Consider the following 18,400-nt stretch of genomic DNA (forward strand, 5'->3'; position numbering starts at 1 on the left):
CATGTATTTGACAGCACTGTCCACTGTAACGTGCAGTTATCAAAAAAACACTTCAAGGTTTCTCAGTGCTTAAGATATTGACCCATTAAACTAAATTTCACTTATCCTGGGCTAAGCATTACATAGGCAGTGATTGAAAGTTCTTACATTTCCCACAGAGCTCTTATATGGTCAAATTACCCTCTGTTCTCAAGAGAGCAAATTTGCTCTGATGATTCACATCCTATTTTGAATCGACAAACACCAGTGCTTCCTCCCAACTGTATGTGATAATTTCTTAAGCAAAACACCATTCTCTAGGGATACAATAAGATTTTTTTTCCATTCTGACCAGAGTGACAAACAAAAGATAATCAAAATTTGTACACTTCTCTAGAAAACACCACTGGAGTGTGCTCAGTAAAGCTGTCAGAAATAAAGGGCATTAAATAACAACAATGGACCTCAGAGAAATTAACTTTATCTCTTTATTGTTAACCAATGAATGTTATCCAAAATAGTAGATGTAATTGTAGCTTAATTGTACAACACAAAAACATGATGCTAAAGGAAAAAGCATGTGGAAAATTACTTCACCAAGTAATCATTAAATGTATTCTTAGTATTTCTGCACCAGTAAGTGTTCCCAACTGCTGGTGACAGCAGCTATTACCACTTTGTTCATTGTGAAAGTCTGTATTACAAATGGTTGTTCCTGGTTGTTTAGATTTTAAAAAACAAAACAAACAAAAAAAAAAAAACCAAAAAGAATCACACAGCTTTATAAATGGATCTAATTCATTTAGCCCTACCCTATATGTTGTAGATTTATGAACAATAAACTTTACTGGTGTTTCTTCCCAACACTGAAACTGATGTATCAGTGTTAGTGCACACTTTCCAGGGAAAAATGAAAACTCACTGGAAGCACAGTATTTCACCTGCTATGGCAAACTGTTTGAATACTTCAGAAATTTGCTTAAGCTTCGGTGTATGAAGCCTATGAAACAAAAACTGTTCTTACAATGCACTGCAAGTTGAAACACCAACTTCCACCAAGCAGCATTTTGAAGCATGTGCACAGCATCTGCACATCAGTCTTCAAGGTGAAGCAGATATGTTTAGCCCCACAAACCAAAAATATATTAATGTATCTTTATTTAATTTTCATGATGTCACCCCACATAGCCAAACTTTTACTCCACAAAATAAAAAAAACTTAGTTGGACTGTTTGTAAGAAATTTAAACCTATTGTGCATGAAAAAAAAGTTTAATAAAATGGCAAAATTTAATAGATAAGTGTAAATTTATGAGTGCATAATATCAAACAGGAATAAAAGCTGAACCATCCTCAGAGAAAGTTAGGTTCTTCCACTGTAGGTATTTAGTAGAGTTCTCTAACATAAGGGATAACTGCAGTCCACATTAACTGTAAAGTTGTTATTAAAGTTCAATTTATAAGCAAATTTCTCAAAAAAGCAGGTCTCCTTTTCAAGAGGGAAAGGACTTAATGATCTGACATCAGATATGACAATTACAATACTAGCTTCACTGAAAACTGAAGCTACAACACTTCTACTCCAATTCTGGGAACTTTCATTTTGTATTTGGAAACCCAAGCTGACTGACATGCACATTCTACACCCCTCCCAGAAGATAGTATACCAGTGACAGGTTACAGCTTTAAAATACATCAGATGTTTTCACAATTTAAACTCAACAGAAGGCAGTTAGACAGTATTTAGCACTATAAATCCATCCTAAAGTAAAATAAAATCCTAGGAGTAAAGGCTCCTAGCAATTGACTATTCACTGTGTAGCGATAGTCAATTTAAACAGTTTTTTCATGGTGTTTGAAGGACCGGTCATCATGTACATAGTAGTGAGGTAGGATACTGTCCCCTCCCTGGGACTGATGTTTTCATATGCTCCCTTGCCAGAAAGGTCCAGGTCTCCCTACTGCAAATAAAATAATTACAAGCAAATTGCACATTAAGTTTTGTTTATTTTTTTCCCTCTTTGCTGCATTAGAACACTTTACACATCTAAAAGAATTACCTAGGAAATCAATACTTACTCAAGTCTATCAGCAGCCATGTGCTGCCCACAGGTAGTGTTCCATTTAAAAACATTTCCTGGAACTACCACCTGCCATCCAGACCTTTGTGAACAGGTAGGCAAAGAAAACCATCAATGATGACAGGATATGAAACACCAAAGAATTTCACTTGGGAAAAAAAAAACAAAAAAAACAAAACACAAAAACAAAACAAAACAAAAACCAAAACAAGGAAAAAACAACCAAAACTGAAAGTCAGCAAATATCAAACTCTTAATGGTGTAGTTAACATTGAAAACTAATTTCAAAACTTCATACTGAAATAGTACCTATCCAGTTTAGGTTCAGTTCCATTCTTCTTTCTATTTCTTAAAGTTAAGCAATATACACACTTGTCAGTCATTATATGCTTCACATCTGTTTTCAAAGGGGAAAAAAACCAAAAAACAAGCAAAGAAACTGAAAACACAAAGAAGAAAAAAGTGCTATTAACCTCCGCACCCTCCCCCCCAAAACCTAGGGTTGATAGACTGCCTTACTGCGGAATAGCTTCCCTAAAAATTTGTCTTCTAGTCATTGTAGTCAACCTGGTATTAAGTGCTTTGGCAAAGTGGGGTGCAATCCATCAAATCTGCAAAGGCCTGCTTTTTTTTCTCAGTTGGTGGTTCAGCTTTACGAGGAACATATACGCAAAATAACAGCTCTCACATTGCTTCAAACTCATCAATACGCTGCTTTGTATTGCCTTGTCGGATTTGTCGGAGAGTCTTGTACTTATCGCGGCCTGCTTTAACATTCTCAGCATGAAGGACATCATTTTGTGTTTTCTTGGTTTCATCTCTGGCTTGAGCCAACTCAGAACTTAAAGCCTGTTGAATAAAATATTTACATTTAAGTGCTCTGACTAATCTTTTAATGATTCTGGAGTTTCTGGTAATAACTACTCTGCAATTTGGATAAGAATTTCTTGAATGTCAACCTATGAAATGCTTGTGCTGTTCAGTAACTCAAGCTGTGAGCTCTATCAGAAAGAATGCAGAAAGAAAGATAAGGAGAGCATAGGATTCTTTCCTTACTTAAGTGTGAGTATCAAACTAAAAAAAAAAAAAAAATAAAAAACCACCAAAGCCTCATACACCATAACATCCAAGAAGAAAGGGACCAGCAGGATAAAGCAGGGAAATCACCTTATTTTTAAATTTTTGCTTGACTAAAGACAGCTCTTCTATTTCTCCCTGATCCTATTCAGTGACAACCAAGCAGGAAGAACATTACACATACACACTACTAAGATACTGATACCAGAAAAAGTAGCAGCTTTCCATTTCCTCTGTTTTCTTCCCAAATAGACATTTCATAACCAGGAAAAGGGTTACCACTAACATAAAACATTATGCTTCGAGGGGTGTAAGACTTTTTAGGAGGAAACACTCCGTTTCAGGGAAATAAGATTAATCCAAAATGGGTATAATTGAGTTTTGGCATTTGTAACATCTGTGAATGACTGCAAATACACACACAAATAATATTAAGCAAGCTTCTGTTCATACCATTTAATGAGTTTTGGTAGTGAGAAAGGAAAGCATTATAACATTCAATGTCCTGGACATTATATAATTATTAGATACGTTTACTGGCCAATGCAACAACATACCAACACTTTTAAGCTATAAAGCACAACCTTACATACAACCTATCTATTCCACTTCTAGAACTCTATGAATGATATTTGTTGGTAAATTAGTAATAAACCTAGTAAATCTTAAAAAGCCTGTTTCCTTGGCACACCATAACTTCAACGAGACTTTTGACAAAAAAAGAATGAAAACCCAATGCCTGAATTATGTTGATACAACTATGAATCTTCATTACCTGGAGCTGTTTCTTAACACGTTCATTTTTCTGTGTTTCTGTTACCCGTTCTTCTTCACTCCTGTGATTCATAACACCATCAGAAGACAGTTCAGCACTGGCTTCAGCATTGTTCTCATCATGTTCATCATGTTCATTCTCTGTTGGAGGAATAACTGGAGGGGGAGGGGGCGGAGGAGGAGCAGACATCACAGATTTCAATTCTTCTTTGGTCTTTTCCAAGTCCTCTTGGGCTGCAAAAGCCTAAATACAGTAAACAGTACTGAGTATCTTTTAAAATTATTTGTCAATAGAAAAATAAATACTTGAGATGTTCTCAGACACATGGAAATTATTCTTTATAACTAAGATGACTAGCTTACACACTGGAAATTGTCAAATAGAGATACATGTTAAAAAAAAACATGACTCAAAATCAAGCTATTTCCAAAGTCAAGCTATTTCCAGCAGTAGACAAGAAAAGAGTGAAAGAATAGAGTAGTCATACTGATTGTTTTCTAACTTTCTTAGCGTCCTGAAATTTAAGGCTCAGAAATTTCCTAAATCAAAGATGATGTCTCCAAATTTCATACTCAACCAGAACTTAGGAAAATTTTTTTCAATCACTTTTTGAACCTGTGCACACAGTAAATATTCCCATTCCATAACTAACTGCAGATTTTGTGAAGAAATACAATTTTACTTTAAATTATTGTCCAGTTGCATTTCACGTGCCTTTATTATTGTTTTGGTTCATCCTTTCACCACAACTCATGATTTTATACACCTTCCTCCTGAGGTGTTTTCTTCTCTAATACAAAACTCCAATCTATTTCATCACCATACGAAAGAAAACCATTTCTGATCTTTGACCATGCCTTTGTGATGGGAATTACCCCTCCCTTCACAACTATGCAATATCAAGACATGAGTTAAATAGAAGCATAGGCTGTCTTCAGCAGACTGGAGAACAAAAACCTTTAAGAAAGACTTCTCTGAAGCCTAAGGGAAAGAGAGAGATTCAACCACATGAACTTCCAGTGGGACTTCCGCACTCATCTCCCTTAGTTTCTTTGAAGTTCTGACTTCACACAGCATGGGCTCATTACTTTGTGCTGCCATTCTGAAGCTTCCTCTTCTTTCTTTTTCTTGGCCTCCTCCAGAAGTGCAATCTTGGCTGTGAATTCAGCAATTTCTGCTGCCTGAAACAAACAAAAAAAACAAAGTAGAAGTTCACATTTGGTATCGTTTTGGCTTTGCAGTGGAAGAAAGCAGAGCCTTTGCTGTGATCTGGCTTGAAGAGAGTTAGTTACCATCCATCACTTCTCTGCTAAAAATAGAAATTTTAGGCATACATGAGAGAGGGAATGAATCAAGAGTACTCTTGCCTGATGGAAATAAGTCGAGAAAAAAATATTTATCTTCTGCACTTCCAAAGCTTTCCAGGAAACACCAGGCTGCAGTTACAAATTAGCATTTCAGGCTGTTTCAGTCTAATACAACTTAATGGTCCCACCATTAAGATTATGATTCTGGATCATAATCTCAGTACTACTAAACTAAATCTTCCCATCAGAATTGTGTGCTAAATTTGCAGAAGACAAAAAGCTGGTTTATAGTTGAGAAATCATTTCTTCTACTATTTGCATGACTTTCTCGATTATTATGCACAAATTACAAGTAGTCTAGCAAAGAATGTGAGAATATTCTACAAATGCTGGAAATGGGACAGAAAAAACAACAACAACAAACACCCCAACCACAACAAAACACAGGTCACCAACTCTCCACCACCACCAAGCTTCAGAACAGACCTGTCTTAGAGAACAGGCTTCCCAGTGGACTGCAGAAGGAACTACTCTTGTTCTCAGCTGGATAAGCCTGACACTATTAGAAAGAGAATGTAACGAGTGCTGTCAGTCTGAAAGGTCTTCTTCATTTAATCTCCTGCAGCTCCAGAGTTTTATTTTTGTCTTGCAAAGTAGTGGCAAATCTAATGCAGTTTTCTAAAGCAGTTCCCAACAACAATCTGTAATGCTATCTCACATACCTGTTTCAATGCACTTCTTCATTTGACATAAGCAAGAATAAAAGCTAAATTTTCAACTACTTTTTACAATTTTTTTTTTTAAAAATAGGGTTAAAGTCTCTTACTAGTTGCTCTTGGTTCTTCATTTGATCAGCTGCCTGCTTGGCTAGAGCAGCTTTAGCTACTTCAGCTGCTCGACGCTCTTTTTCCAGGCGCTCTGCTTCCTCTTTTGCACGCTTCCGTTCTTGATCCAGTTCTAGAGCTCTTCTAGTCTGTTCCTCTAGCTCTGTCAAGAGGAAAGTTTGCAGACAAAGTATCACTACCAAGCTCTTCCTCATATGTAACACAGATAACAGCTGTAACACGCTCAAAATAAAGTAACCTACAACACTAACAAAGATTTACAAAGCTGCCTCAAGCTAAGAAAAGCTGTTGAGCACATTACCTGGAGCTTTGTTACATGTCTGATTCCCCCCCCCCAACATATTTTGGATATATACTTCATCTCACCTGACATTTCTGACAGCCCAGTGTTTCGGAAAATTGTCACCTCACTGATAAAACTAAACACCAAAATATATGTACATATACATGAACATACACCCTCACTCTTACTAGTGAGGAGATTTTATGTACATTAAATCACACTCTCTTGTAGTAACAAAAATAAAAAACTCTTCCACTGTATTGAATTGCCTGACAGATTCCTTAATTGCAGCTGAATATTTAGGCATGTGCCTTCAGCAAAATGACCCAAGACCAATTGCAAGGGTCAGAAAAATTCTCTATACAAAAGAGGACAACAGTTTTAAATCAAGGGAAGGGTAATAGTTGTGTAGCTGCCTGGTTAGCAAAGTATTGAAATCTAAAGGGCAGAACCATTCATGAAACAGGAGGAAGTAATAATCTATGAGTACTGCAACGTAAGATTTAAACAGACAAATTACGCTCCTACTCTGATGTGAAAAATTAAGTGACTACAAAAAAAGTCTTTCTAAAGCTCTTTGCTGATTTTAATGATAAATTTTCCACTATGTTTTTGGCTAGCCATAGCTGCCATAGACTCCTTCACCAGAAAACCGTAACAATGACTCGTTTTTTGGAACAATCCATTTGCCCTTCACCATATGGTTTAATACTAGAAAAGCATCTTCCCAGGTATGCTGACACATGCTTCATCTTTGCACTTGTAGTTTTAAGTAGGTCTCATGTAACCATTATTCGTCCGTTGTTTTCCCAGTCTTCCTACTACTTCAGTTATAAAATTAAAATGAACAGCATAACAAGTATGTGGGGTTCTACAAATGCAGTACTTAGAAAATTAAATAAAACCTGTTACTATTTGAAAACACTGCTCAAACAAACCTTTCCATGAAGATGGAGAACACTAAACTACCATGTTAACTACAGAACAGACACCATTCATATAAAGACTTTTCCATACGTGAATAGAAGGTCACAAAGACCAGCAATATGTGAACATTATGTATTGCATCAGAAATTAGGCTATATCACTTACAAAAGTTATGAGAAAACATATACTGTCAAACCTCCAGAATCACCCTGACACTCTTGTCCTGGGCCAAACAGCTCTCCCTTAAAACAATTCCAGGGCACAGTTAGTGTGTTACCTGTCTGGATGTGTCTAACCTATGTTGCACTGAAAGACTGAAAAATGCAGCAGAAGAGCTAGAGAGTAGTGGCAGGCATATGTAACTTATTTGTATAGATTTAGTTAGTGATTCTCTCTATCGTGCGTGAAGCCAACAGTTAGGAAAAGAAAGGAGCAACAAAACTTTTATGAATGTGAGCCAAACCTGAAGCAAAAAACCCAAAACAACATGGAGAGGAGGGACTTGGAAGTCATGAAGGCAGGGACTCTACAGGGTGATTAAACACAAAAATTGTCACCGGTGAAACGTGTTTTGTCACTAAAGTCTGACAAGATTTTAATTTTCAATTTCTCAGATCTTACAAGGGAATAGAAAAATGAAGGAAAAAGGAATTTCCAAGTTAGAAGCTAAATTCAGCAAAACCCTAGAGGAAGTACTTTGAATCTTCGTCTCTAATTTCCCTGCTCCCTCCAACTCTAGGTTTTCAGCACTTTAAGCCTTACATAATCCTGAGCTGAAGTGTGTATGCAATTATTTTCTTTTCACTAAACTGGAATTTTTGTTATATTAGAAATTGATTTTATGTTAAAAAGATACACACGAACGTGTGCACACCGTCATCTGAACACTAAAAAAGAATATTTTTTACATCAAATATTGCTATTATTAGAAAAATAAACTTTAAAAAAACCCCATAAAATAATAACCCTCCAACAGACAAAGAGAATTGTGGAACTGAGCTACCCAACTAAACTAAACATCGTCATTAGATTTAAGAAATCCATGACCACCAAGAGCTCACCTTTCTGAGCTTTCATTGTTTGTTCCTCAATTTGTCTTAAGCGTTCCATTAGTTCTTCCTTTTCACGCTCTATTCTTTCCTTCTCCTTTTCTGCTATCTCCCTTTTCTTCTTCTCATTTTCTAATTGTGCCCTGAAAAAAATAGTAAAAAGGGTTTTTTGCTCTCAAGGATATTAAATTCTACTCTTCAGATGCTGGTAGCCTACTTTGCAGTTTACTCGGTTGGAAGAGAAGCATATGACTTTAAATGTTTCAAATTCAGTTTCTGTTTCAAACTACCATACAGAAAAACAATTTACTAACAGAACTGACCAGCAACTTTGGTTATGGTTCAAGCACATAAATCCACAATTATATCTGCATTTTAGGTATGATGTTTAATCTGGCTAGAAATGGCAACAGTATTTTTTAACTACACAAAAGGTAAGCCATGCCATTCTTCACTGAACTTGCTTTAAAGGCTCACCTGTAGAGTATAAAAGTCCCTAAGGATCAAGTAAAAGAGACGTAACACTGTTTCACAAAAAACATAATGAGAAACAACGGTACAGCTACTATTACTGTGCTGAAAGTTAAAAAAAGATACGGCTTTCTATTAGGACAGGTGAGCCATGCCAATCCACACACCCGCTTACACAGCGGTAAAGAAAAGCCGCTCTCTCTTTTCTAGAATTCTAAGATGCCTGATACTTCTGTAACTCCTTAAAAGGGTAGGAGAATTTTTTCTGTTTCATGGAAGTTTTTTAATTACCTTTCCAATTGTTTCTGATGTTTCTCTTCTCTAGCTTGGGCCTTCATCTGTTGCACTTCAATTGTATCAGGTTTCCTCCTCCTCATGTACAATTCATGATTTCCCATACAAAGTGCCAAAATTCGCTTGTTAATTCTCAGACGGGGTGCATAAAAAACAAAATCCTACCAAAAAAATTCCAGTATATCCATTAATCTAAATAAATACATGCATTACTGCATGCTTGCACTGGCTAAGTAAAAACTAGTATTTTGACATTTTGAGCAAGTGAAATCTATAAATCTAGCTACTTGTAAGATAAATTCAAGATTACATCTGGAATACTCTAAGTAGAAATTAGCTGGTTTATATAATTTATTTAAAATTCTAAAAACATTAAACTATTCTCTATTCTATTCTGAAGAGATTTGACCTAGAGACTCCTGAAACATGCTGCTGTAACACACACACACACAAAAAAGAAAAACAAAGGAGGGAGGGGGGCAGAGAATTTAGCATCTTACACTGTGTCTTTTCAACACATTATGAAGTGTAAGTTGACTTAACAAAAGACCAAAAACTTGAGTATCAACAAGAAAAGAGAGAAAATAAACACACCACAGTATCAAACAGAAAAGACATAAAATAAACACACTGTATTTCAAAATCAAAATTTCCTTGTGATTACTGACTATTCCACCAGTAAGAATAATAATTGTCACAAAATATTTACTCATGCCATAATGCCAGACCAAATCCCTGCAGGCTTAAATGTCATTGTATCCATATACAAAGGGATACTATTCTACACACTACTTACAGGGGCCTTTTTGTCAATTGGCTTTATGACAAATTTTTTGTCGTTAAAAGAGATGTTTCTTATTTCGCTCCAAGGAAAACCAATCTTGGGTGTCAGCCTTCAAAGAGAAGAAGCTCTCATTAGAAGCAGCAAGGCTGTGCACTTTATATATATATATCCAATAAGGTTTATTCCCATATCATTTTCACTATTACGCTTAGTTATGTTTAGAATGTTACATTTACAACATTATGTTTACATTAAAACATTAATGACAGTTCAAATATATTTTGGTAGACTTTTTTTTGTAAACACATTATTCCATCAGATTAATTTCATAATGAATAAACTACATGGCACTGTAACAAAAGGAATTTTAATTTGTGACTTCTACTTCTATCAGGTAGATGCTAAGCATCACAATCATGTACTGATTCTGCATAAGCTATTGATGGTTTTATTTTCAGCAAAGAGAGTACCTACTTAAATTTCAGAAATTGACATTTTAAATAGTGAAATGAAAGTAGCTTTCAGCAGTGCTGTACTTCAATTTAGCTCAGATTTAAGATATGTTCTTTTGTTTCCAAAATTTAAAGTTATATTTATTTCCTTCACATCTTAAGCAAAATAAATCATGTTCAGAAACTGTTACAATGTTATGCATTGACTTCAATACCTGTATATATTTTTCTCCTATCTGCACAGAAAGATTTTTCAATTCATGTTATCTTAATTACAAGCAAGAGAAAATATTTAAGTATTTGATTGCTAACTATCAGGAGCTAAAGAATACCGAAAACTGCCTCATCATTCAATCTGATCAGAACATTTTCTGAGCATTTCCTTCCTTCAGGAGTTACATTGCCATCTAATGGTAATTAAGGTTTACAGAATTTTGTTACAGAGTATATACATCAAAAATTGACAGCTGCTATCTGGAGTTTGACACATCACATTTCACTACAAATCACTGTGAATGGACTGTTGACACCAGATACTACTAACAACTTTTTACTTTGTAAAAAAAAGAAAAGAATTAAGTCTGTTGTTCTATTTCCAAATTCTTCAAATTTTGTACATTTCAGTTTTATACCTCTTCGGGTAGGATGGATTATTTGATCTCCTTATCGGGACACGAGATTGACCTATTTCCTTTAATGTCCAAAAGGTTTTACTTTTAGATACCAAAGTTTTTCATGCTCTAACATCTATAATTGTAGTCAGGGCTCTAACAAATGTTTCTCATTAAATATCTTGCTCAGCTTCAAAATGTACTTTTCATCCAGACTGAAGGGGAAGTTTTGAGTGAAAAGTATGGAAAGAAACCATACAAATACGGTCTAGTTGTCATAAATCCATATTAAGCAATGTAAATTTAAGTTTCCACAGAACTGCTCTTCCTTTCCCTTCTTTTGCATCCCTATTTATTCTTTAAAATTCAAATATTCTGGCAGTTAACATCTCTCTTTTTTTATTTTTTACATAGATTAGAAGGTCTTTGAGAGCCTGTTTTGCCAGATCTTATTGAACACACAGTAAGGTGGGGGTTGTATAATCTCAGATACTATCTCCTAGAACAGAACTAGAAAATGAGTATTAGGCACTTACTTATCATCATGCTCATAAATATTCAGACCCAAAGCATCAACTCCCAGCCACAATTCAGTTCCTTTTTTATTCTTTATTTCAAAATAGTTGACTCCATACATTTCCAAGTCTTGTGCTATCTTAAGGTATTCCATCATAGAATCTTCTCTGATGAAAGAAGAAAAATTGGTATAGTGTAGACAACAAATCACGAGTACATTGTATGAATAAGGGAACTGCAGAATAACCAGTTAGTGTAAAATTTACTTATGAACTAAATATCTCTTTGAAGTTCACATGTAGTTTGACTCAGATACTCATTAAGAGCTCTACACCCTAGTATCCATGTAGAGTCCAATCACTGCACTTTGTCTTTCCACCCCATGAGCTAAGGAAACCCTAGATGTATTTTAGAGGCAGGCAACTGTGGACAAAGGCAGTTGACAGCTTTACCAGTAATTATGTAAGTAAACCAATACCTTAACTGGAAATTCAGCTCTTATTGAACTTTCTATGCAAGTTTTTCATAGCCACCTACCCTGGTCAGAATAAAAGAAAGTAGTTTTCCAAACAAATATACCACCTCCTAAAATACATCCTAATAATAATAAAAGGTCTTGGGAACATTTTTTTACATTATTACCTTAACATTCCCCTGTGCTCTTCATGCCAGTTCTGTATTCTTTCTTCCCACTGTTCTTTTGTCAGTTTGTGCTGTTCTAACACCCTGTGAATACAAGTTGTTGTTATTAAATGACACTGACAAACAATTAAACCTTTTAAAGCTACAAAAATAAGTTTAGTTACAAAGCATAACATATGCTTTAATTGAATAAACTTAAAGATGACTTCCTATACACTGCTCATCTTTTTGACACAAACAAGACACAAACTTTGTATTTGAACAAATACACTTTTAAAATAGTGTGAAAGTCAGTTTTTTCCTGGTATTCTGTATTCTTTGCAATATAAAAGTCACACCATGGCATATCTCAGCTAGCAGTAAAGTTGTAAAATGTAACATCTGGAACACTTGAAAATGCAGACCTATAGAATCCTCACACAACAATGCTGCAAATTAATTTCCAGGTATGCAAAGACACTTTTTCTTTCAAACTACAACAGAATGGAAGCCTGAGTGTAACAAACTAGCAGACAAGTTAGCAGACAAGCTTTCTGGGGGTTTTGTGTGTTGGTTTCTTTTATTTAAAAAAAAAAAAAAAAAATCAATAGCAAAGCAGGCTCAGAAAGCTATTTGAGATTTGTCTACAAGACTTATGTAGACATAACTCTTGTAATACAACTCTTCCATAATATGGAATTATATTACCAATTATATACCAAAACTTTCAATGTAGTACTGTGGTAAAAAAATCTAATGCATATGATAACTCTATTATGTTTTTATTCCACACACTCAGCATTTCAAGCATTCCTGGAGAAACTATTTTAAAGGACAATTAAAAAAATCACCTGAACATTTGTCTACTGAAAAGAATCTTAAGTATTTGAATTTCCATTGTACCCAAGCACTCTTGTGTTCACAGACTGTCATCATAACTGAGCAAAAACCAAGATTTGTGAACATACTCAGCAATGACAGTTTTACTGGTTCTACATCTCCCTGCCTTCATAGCAAAAGGCATTTTTCTAGGAAAAGGTATAGACTTCACTGTCATAAGCTGGAAGCAAACAGCCAAACCCAAGGTTTTCATCAGCATTTTTTAAAAACATTTTCAGAAATATTTCTCTCAATACTTCACCACAATCTTTGAAATGCCTACTGGTTTGCTAGAAAATTCTCGAGCTTAGTTATGCTAATAAGTGAGTTTTTAGTTTAGAAAGCATATGACTTAAAGAAACCTCAAATTACTCCATGTCACTCATTTCTTTGACGATTTATGTTACATATTTAGTAACTACACATTTACCCACAATATATCACTATGTATCCATCTACACTAACAAAACTGTCTAACTTGGTACATTTGTGCTGCAATGCTTCTCTTCATGCCAAACACACCAAGAGCACGGTTTCAGCTGCATAAAGAAATAGGACTGTAATCTTGGTGCTTACTTTCCCAAACCAGTTAGGTAAGTGATTGCTACAAAAGAGTTTATATTCAACAGCAACAATTTAGTTTCTAAATTTTCTGTTCAGGCTAGCATTTTCCTGCAATGTATTTTATTTGCAGTACACTTTACAATAACTTTCAGGAAATAATTACCGTTTACATGTACAAAAACATTAAAATGAACAAAAGGAGAGAGTATCAAATGAATCTTAGTTGCTTCTATATTGGAGTATTTTGATTTTAGTTTAGAAGCAGGTCTCCAATAACAGTAACCCATTCTGGAGTATTTTGGGAGTGTGTTCAACTAAATCTCTGCAGGTGTTTGTGGACAGGACAGGAAATACGTCTCAAGAAATCTGTGGCTGTGACACTTCCTTGTTATTTAAAGTCTAAATTAGGATCTCCAAATTTTACTAGCAAAACATGAACTCCTAAGAAAGCCATCATTAAATGCACGTTATCACTTAATATTTTATTTCTAAAAAATGTGCAATAATTAAGTTTATATGCAGCAGGTGGTGCAAAATCAGTCTCACTCACCGCTGGGGGAGAAGTCTGTCACTGGCTAGGTAGCCTAGTTTATGGATCTCCTTACTGTAATCTGCATACTTGGACTGGACAGCATAAGAAGCCAGAAGAACTGCAGTTTCTGGTGGGCAGTATATTTCATCATTTAAGATCGATTCTTTGACTTGCAGGAAGAAAAGTCTCTGAGTTATTTCCTGAATTAATTCTTCAGATACATCCTCTGGAAAAAACTTGGCCCTGAACTTGAACTGCAAAGGATTTTCTTTTCGTACATCTTGCTGAGTTACCTGAGGGAGAGGAACACATAAAAAAATAAAAAGAGCACTAAAAGGTATATTAAATATTATTATGTAGTACTGAACTCTTCAGCTACTCTAAACTGAAACACAGTGCTTCCTAGCAAGCCCACTGTGGAACTCACTAAAGGTTCACATGGAACAATCAAGTACACCAATTTGGATAAACTAGACAGTCTTGAAATACTACTTAAAGGCTGTTTAACAGATTTTTTTTGTAGGCTTGTGTGAAAGCTGTATTTATCATAATAAAGATCTGGAAAAAAAGAAGCTGTAAAAGACATTAAAAAAATAAAAACTATATCCATGGACGATTTTCGGGAAGTAACAAATTGGGGTCTAACAACATTTCTTTAGGAAGAACTACAGCACATTTCATCGATGTCAGTGTAAAGTGGCATTCTTTTAAAAGTCTTTGAACTATCAAACTAAATACACGTGCTTTGTTCCTGTGGAAAAAACATAATTTCTTTAATCACATTATTTTTCTAGAATTGATAAGCTTTATAAATGTGATTTTTGTGAAGAGATGAGATGTGGTCTTTCAAAGATTCACAAATACAGCTTAAAGTAAAATGATCTGGTTCCCAATAGCTAAGAGATACAACGTGCTCAATGCTGTTTGGAAAAAACAAAACAAAACAAAACAAAACAAAAGTTATCCTACAATCTACCTATTAGATACCTGAAGTTTAGAAGCCTGCTGTTCGTGCTTTGTTTAAAAGATCTATACACATACAAATTCCTGGAGCCTAAATTGTTCTGGTACACATGCCCAAACTGTAAAACATTTATTCTGTTTTGCTAAATGAGAACAAGACAACCATATGAATCAGTTTTCCTAATGCATGCATCACCACAGTACTGTAAATACTGAAAACTATCTCCTTCTCAAATTAAATACTGATGCAGCTTTGCATATTCTTTTATAACTAATCAAATTTAACACTGTATTTTGTCATTTAAAGCAAATGAAAAGCAATTTTTTGACTAAATTTGAAGTCAGCTATATCTCACCTACAGCATTAAAGCAGCAAACCTTGTAAAGTATATTTCAAACTGTACACGAGGCTCAATATTAGGGTATTGTTACCTTTTTATTTAGTTTCAGCCAAGTTGAGTAGCCTTTGCTGTCCACATACTGTAGCCCAAAAAACCAGACTTCCCGAAGACCAACAGTTTTCACCACCTAAAGATAAATGAGTCATAATCATCAGTAACCATTACGAATTTTTAAATGGTAATTAACCTACATAAACAAATCTCAAACTGAAATGTAATCAAACCTTACAAGAAGAAAAAAAAAGATAAAATAGTAGCAAAACATCAGGTTGATGGTACCCCAGAGCTCTACATAAATGCAAACACTGTGTTTCAAAACTATCAAGTGGAACATGCAGCTTACTGCTTCCATCAGCACCTGAGGAACAGAAGTTAGTAAACAGGACCCTGAGATTGGAAAGCACGTCTGGGAAGTGATCTGCAGACCTATGGAAAAGTAAGTCCACTTACAGAAGATAACTGGAAAATTGACAATTAAGAATAACATTTGTGGACAAGTATGAGGTACAAAGACGAATCGGTTCCTTCAAATATTTTTACAACCTTCTAAGAGAGTTACTGATAAAAGGGATAAGGATGATCCAGCTAATAAACCATACATGACTTTCCTATAAGATTTCTGATCACGTTTATCACCCAAAGGTACTAAAGAAACAAAATTGTCCTTGAATTGAGGGAAGATTGTGCTATGGATACAATAGTTAAAAAGAAAGAAAAAAACCCTCTGTTTTCATAACAGACTTGTACTGTAACCACTACTGAAGTCCCACAGGACTTCTAAAAAGGATGAAACTGATGTGACAAAATCTGCTGTAGAAAACCTTCCTGTGAATGAACCGTAAAAACACAAGCCTCAATAAAAGATGGTATTTCATAAAAACAAAATACTGTACATAAAAGACAACAATTTAAATTATGTGAATAAAGCTCTAGTTGTAAAGTAAAAAGGCAATAAGGCTGTTACATGACTATACATGTGTATGGTATTCCCAAATCTCTAATGCTACATAAGTTGATGGTCACATCAACTTAAAAAAAGGATGCTGCAGCACTGGAAATGTTTCAGAAGTGTTGAAAAGAATGATCAGTGACTTGGAACATTTTCTGCATAGCTAAGATGAGAACTAGGGCTACTGACAGAGAAACAAGGAAAGGAAAAATATGATACAGATCTTGCATGGCATGTAGAAGGCAAATAGAGAATGATTATTCATTATTTCTCATAATATAAGAATTAAGAGAATCAACAGAAATCATGACATTGCGGGCTCAAAGTAAACAAAAAGAAGTACTTTTACTACAGTGCAATAAAACCGTGGAACTATTTTACAAGTCTTGCATAGCAAAAGCACATATGGATTCAATAAGCAATTAATCAGAAAGGTCCAGCAAAGATTATTAAATGACTGCAAACTCTGGCTCCAAAAGATCCCGCATGGCAGTACTTACGTATGTTCTCAGGTTGGACCATGCTGGCCAGCTGCTTTACTGAAGGCTGTTTTATGGAAGCATTCAGTTGCATGTGAAGTAAATAGAATTTTACACATAGATCCTCCTCCATTTTAAAGTAGTACTATCGGGTTGCAAAATTAAGATTTTGAAAATTAGAAAATGTCATGAGATAGCTGTGCAAACTTACTTCAGCTGCCTTGCATATTTGCATTATCACTTAACAATCATTCAACTGTGCACCTTTTTTCCTCCTCTACCCTTTCACCGTCAAGCTCCAAAGCACAAAGTGGACAATGTTCACGGATCCAACCTGATTGATGTCTTTAGTGAGCACAGTTATTTCCTTTACATCATTTACTTCAGAACATAAACATTAAGAATAAGTGTATGTTACTAGTAACATAGTAACTATGGGTCCTAGTAACATAGGTTAAATTTGGTGTCCCAACACCAAAATTTCAGACCTGCTGCTTCTTTCGACACAGATCTCCTACGTAATGTTGATCAAACTACTTATGGCTTTATCAGCTGACAGAGAATGCTCTTTACTTTGCAGCTGTCCAAGTTGAGCCTCTGTACCTTATCAGCTCTCTGAGCTGCAAAGAGCTGCAGATGCTCAACAGCTCTGCCCATAGGGCATAAGGAGACGTGCTTATGCTCACGTCAAAACATTTTGCTCTCACCCACTAACTACAGCCCTTCACTGAGATGCACTCTGCTTATTATTTATATAGAGGCAACCTGGATACAGCAGTGCAGAGTTACATGTGCTTGCAAATCAACACCAAAAACAGCTTACACATTAGCCTGTTTTACTTCAGACTCCACAAATAAGGGAAAAAGCATTGCCTACACTGCCTCTCAGGCCAAAGAAAAAAGAAAAACTTTCTGAAACTTTGTACCAAGCTAATATATGCACTTATGCACTGCAGTAGCATGATACAATAAGTACAGAATGAGCAACTTAGCAGTTTGATTCTCGCTCAAACATTTCATTAAGTAGCTGAAGATGCAAGTCTTCATCACATCTGTAAAACAGAAATCTACCATCACATCCTACAACCTGACTATTAATAGGCAAAAAAACTTACTGAAGAAAAGCAACCAGAATAATATACATTTTGGCAAATCAAAATATACACAAAAACAACCTAACAAGGATTTAATTCAGTCACCTTCCAAAAGGCTGTAAGGAAGGCTTCTGAGACATCTGGAAAGGACAGCAAGGTATAATTCAAAATAAAAGAGAAAACCCTCCCATTCTTTCTGAATGGCAACTACAGTAAACCAGAGTTACTAAAGCCCAGTGCTAACACAACACAACAACCCCAGTAATACCACCAGTGTCTGGAAACATACCCACCACAGGGTTCTTCCTCTCCTAGGAAAGCTACAGATGCTTAACTGGTTGACTATAGGAGGACAGATCCTCTCTTGCCTATTCTGACTGCTGACAGGACAGACAGAAAGACCAATGATAAAGATGTTAAAACACCTTCTGAAATGCAAGTAATAATAATAATAAAAAAGTTTGTGCA

General features: G+C 35.3%; 1 protein-coding gene across 4 annotated transcripts in view; it reads right to left on the reverse strand.

Moving 5' to 3' along the window:
* Nucleotides 1-453: 453 nt before the first annotated feature.
* RDX (radixin) overlaps nucleotides 454-18,400 on the reverse strand; it is a 36,947-nt gene continuing 19,000 nt past the window's right edge. Inside the window, exons 1-12 of one of the 4 annotated variants that reach the window (XM_018071149.2) lie at nucleotides 16,860-17,212; nucleotides 15,442-15,537; nucleotides 14,065-14,339; nucleotides 12,093-12,176; nucleotides 11,471-11,617; nucleotides 9,884-9,980; nucleotides 9,085-9,248; nucleotides 8,335-8,465; nucleotides 6,045-6,205; nucleotides 5,000-5,092; nucleotides 3,912-4,154; nucleotides 454-2,908 (exon numbers count right to left, since the gene is read on the reverse strand). In XM_018071149.2, the coding sequence (XP_017926638.1) occupies nucleotides 2,744-2,908; nucleotides 3,912-4,154; nucleotides 5,000-5,092; nucleotides 6,045-6,205; nucleotides 8,335-8,465; nucleotides 9,085-9,248; nucleotides 9,884-9,980; nucleotides 11,471-11,617; nucleotides 12,093-12,100 (1,209 nt within the window). In that variant the 5' untranslated portion in view covers nucleotides 12,101-12,176; nucleotides 14,065-14,339; nucleotides 15,442-15,537; nucleotides 16,860-17,212 and the 3' untranslated portion in view covers nucleotides 454-2,743. Of the gene's footprint in view, nucleotides 2,909-3,911; nucleotides 4,155-4,999; nucleotides 5,093-6,044; nucleotides 6,206-8,334; nucleotides 8,466-9,084; nucleotides 9,249-9,883; nucleotides 9,981-11,470; nucleotides 11,618-12,092; nucleotides 12,177-14,064; nucleotides 14,340-15,435; nucleotides 15,538-16,859; nucleotides 17,213-18,400 lie in introns of those variants that run through there. The other 3 variants (XM_029961013.1, XM_029961014.1, XM_018071150.2) reach the window with 3 other exon arrangements.

The sequence above is a fragment of the Manacus vitellinus genome, unplaced genomic scaffold (assembly GCF_001715985.3).
Source record: "Manacus vitellinus isolate BGI_N305 unplaced genomic scaffold, ASM171598v3 scaffold_2_pilon, whole genome shotgun sequence".
Taxonomy (NCBI): domain Eukaryota; kingdom Metazoa; phylum Chordata; class Aves; order Passeriformes; family Pipridae; genus Manacus; species Manacus vitellinus.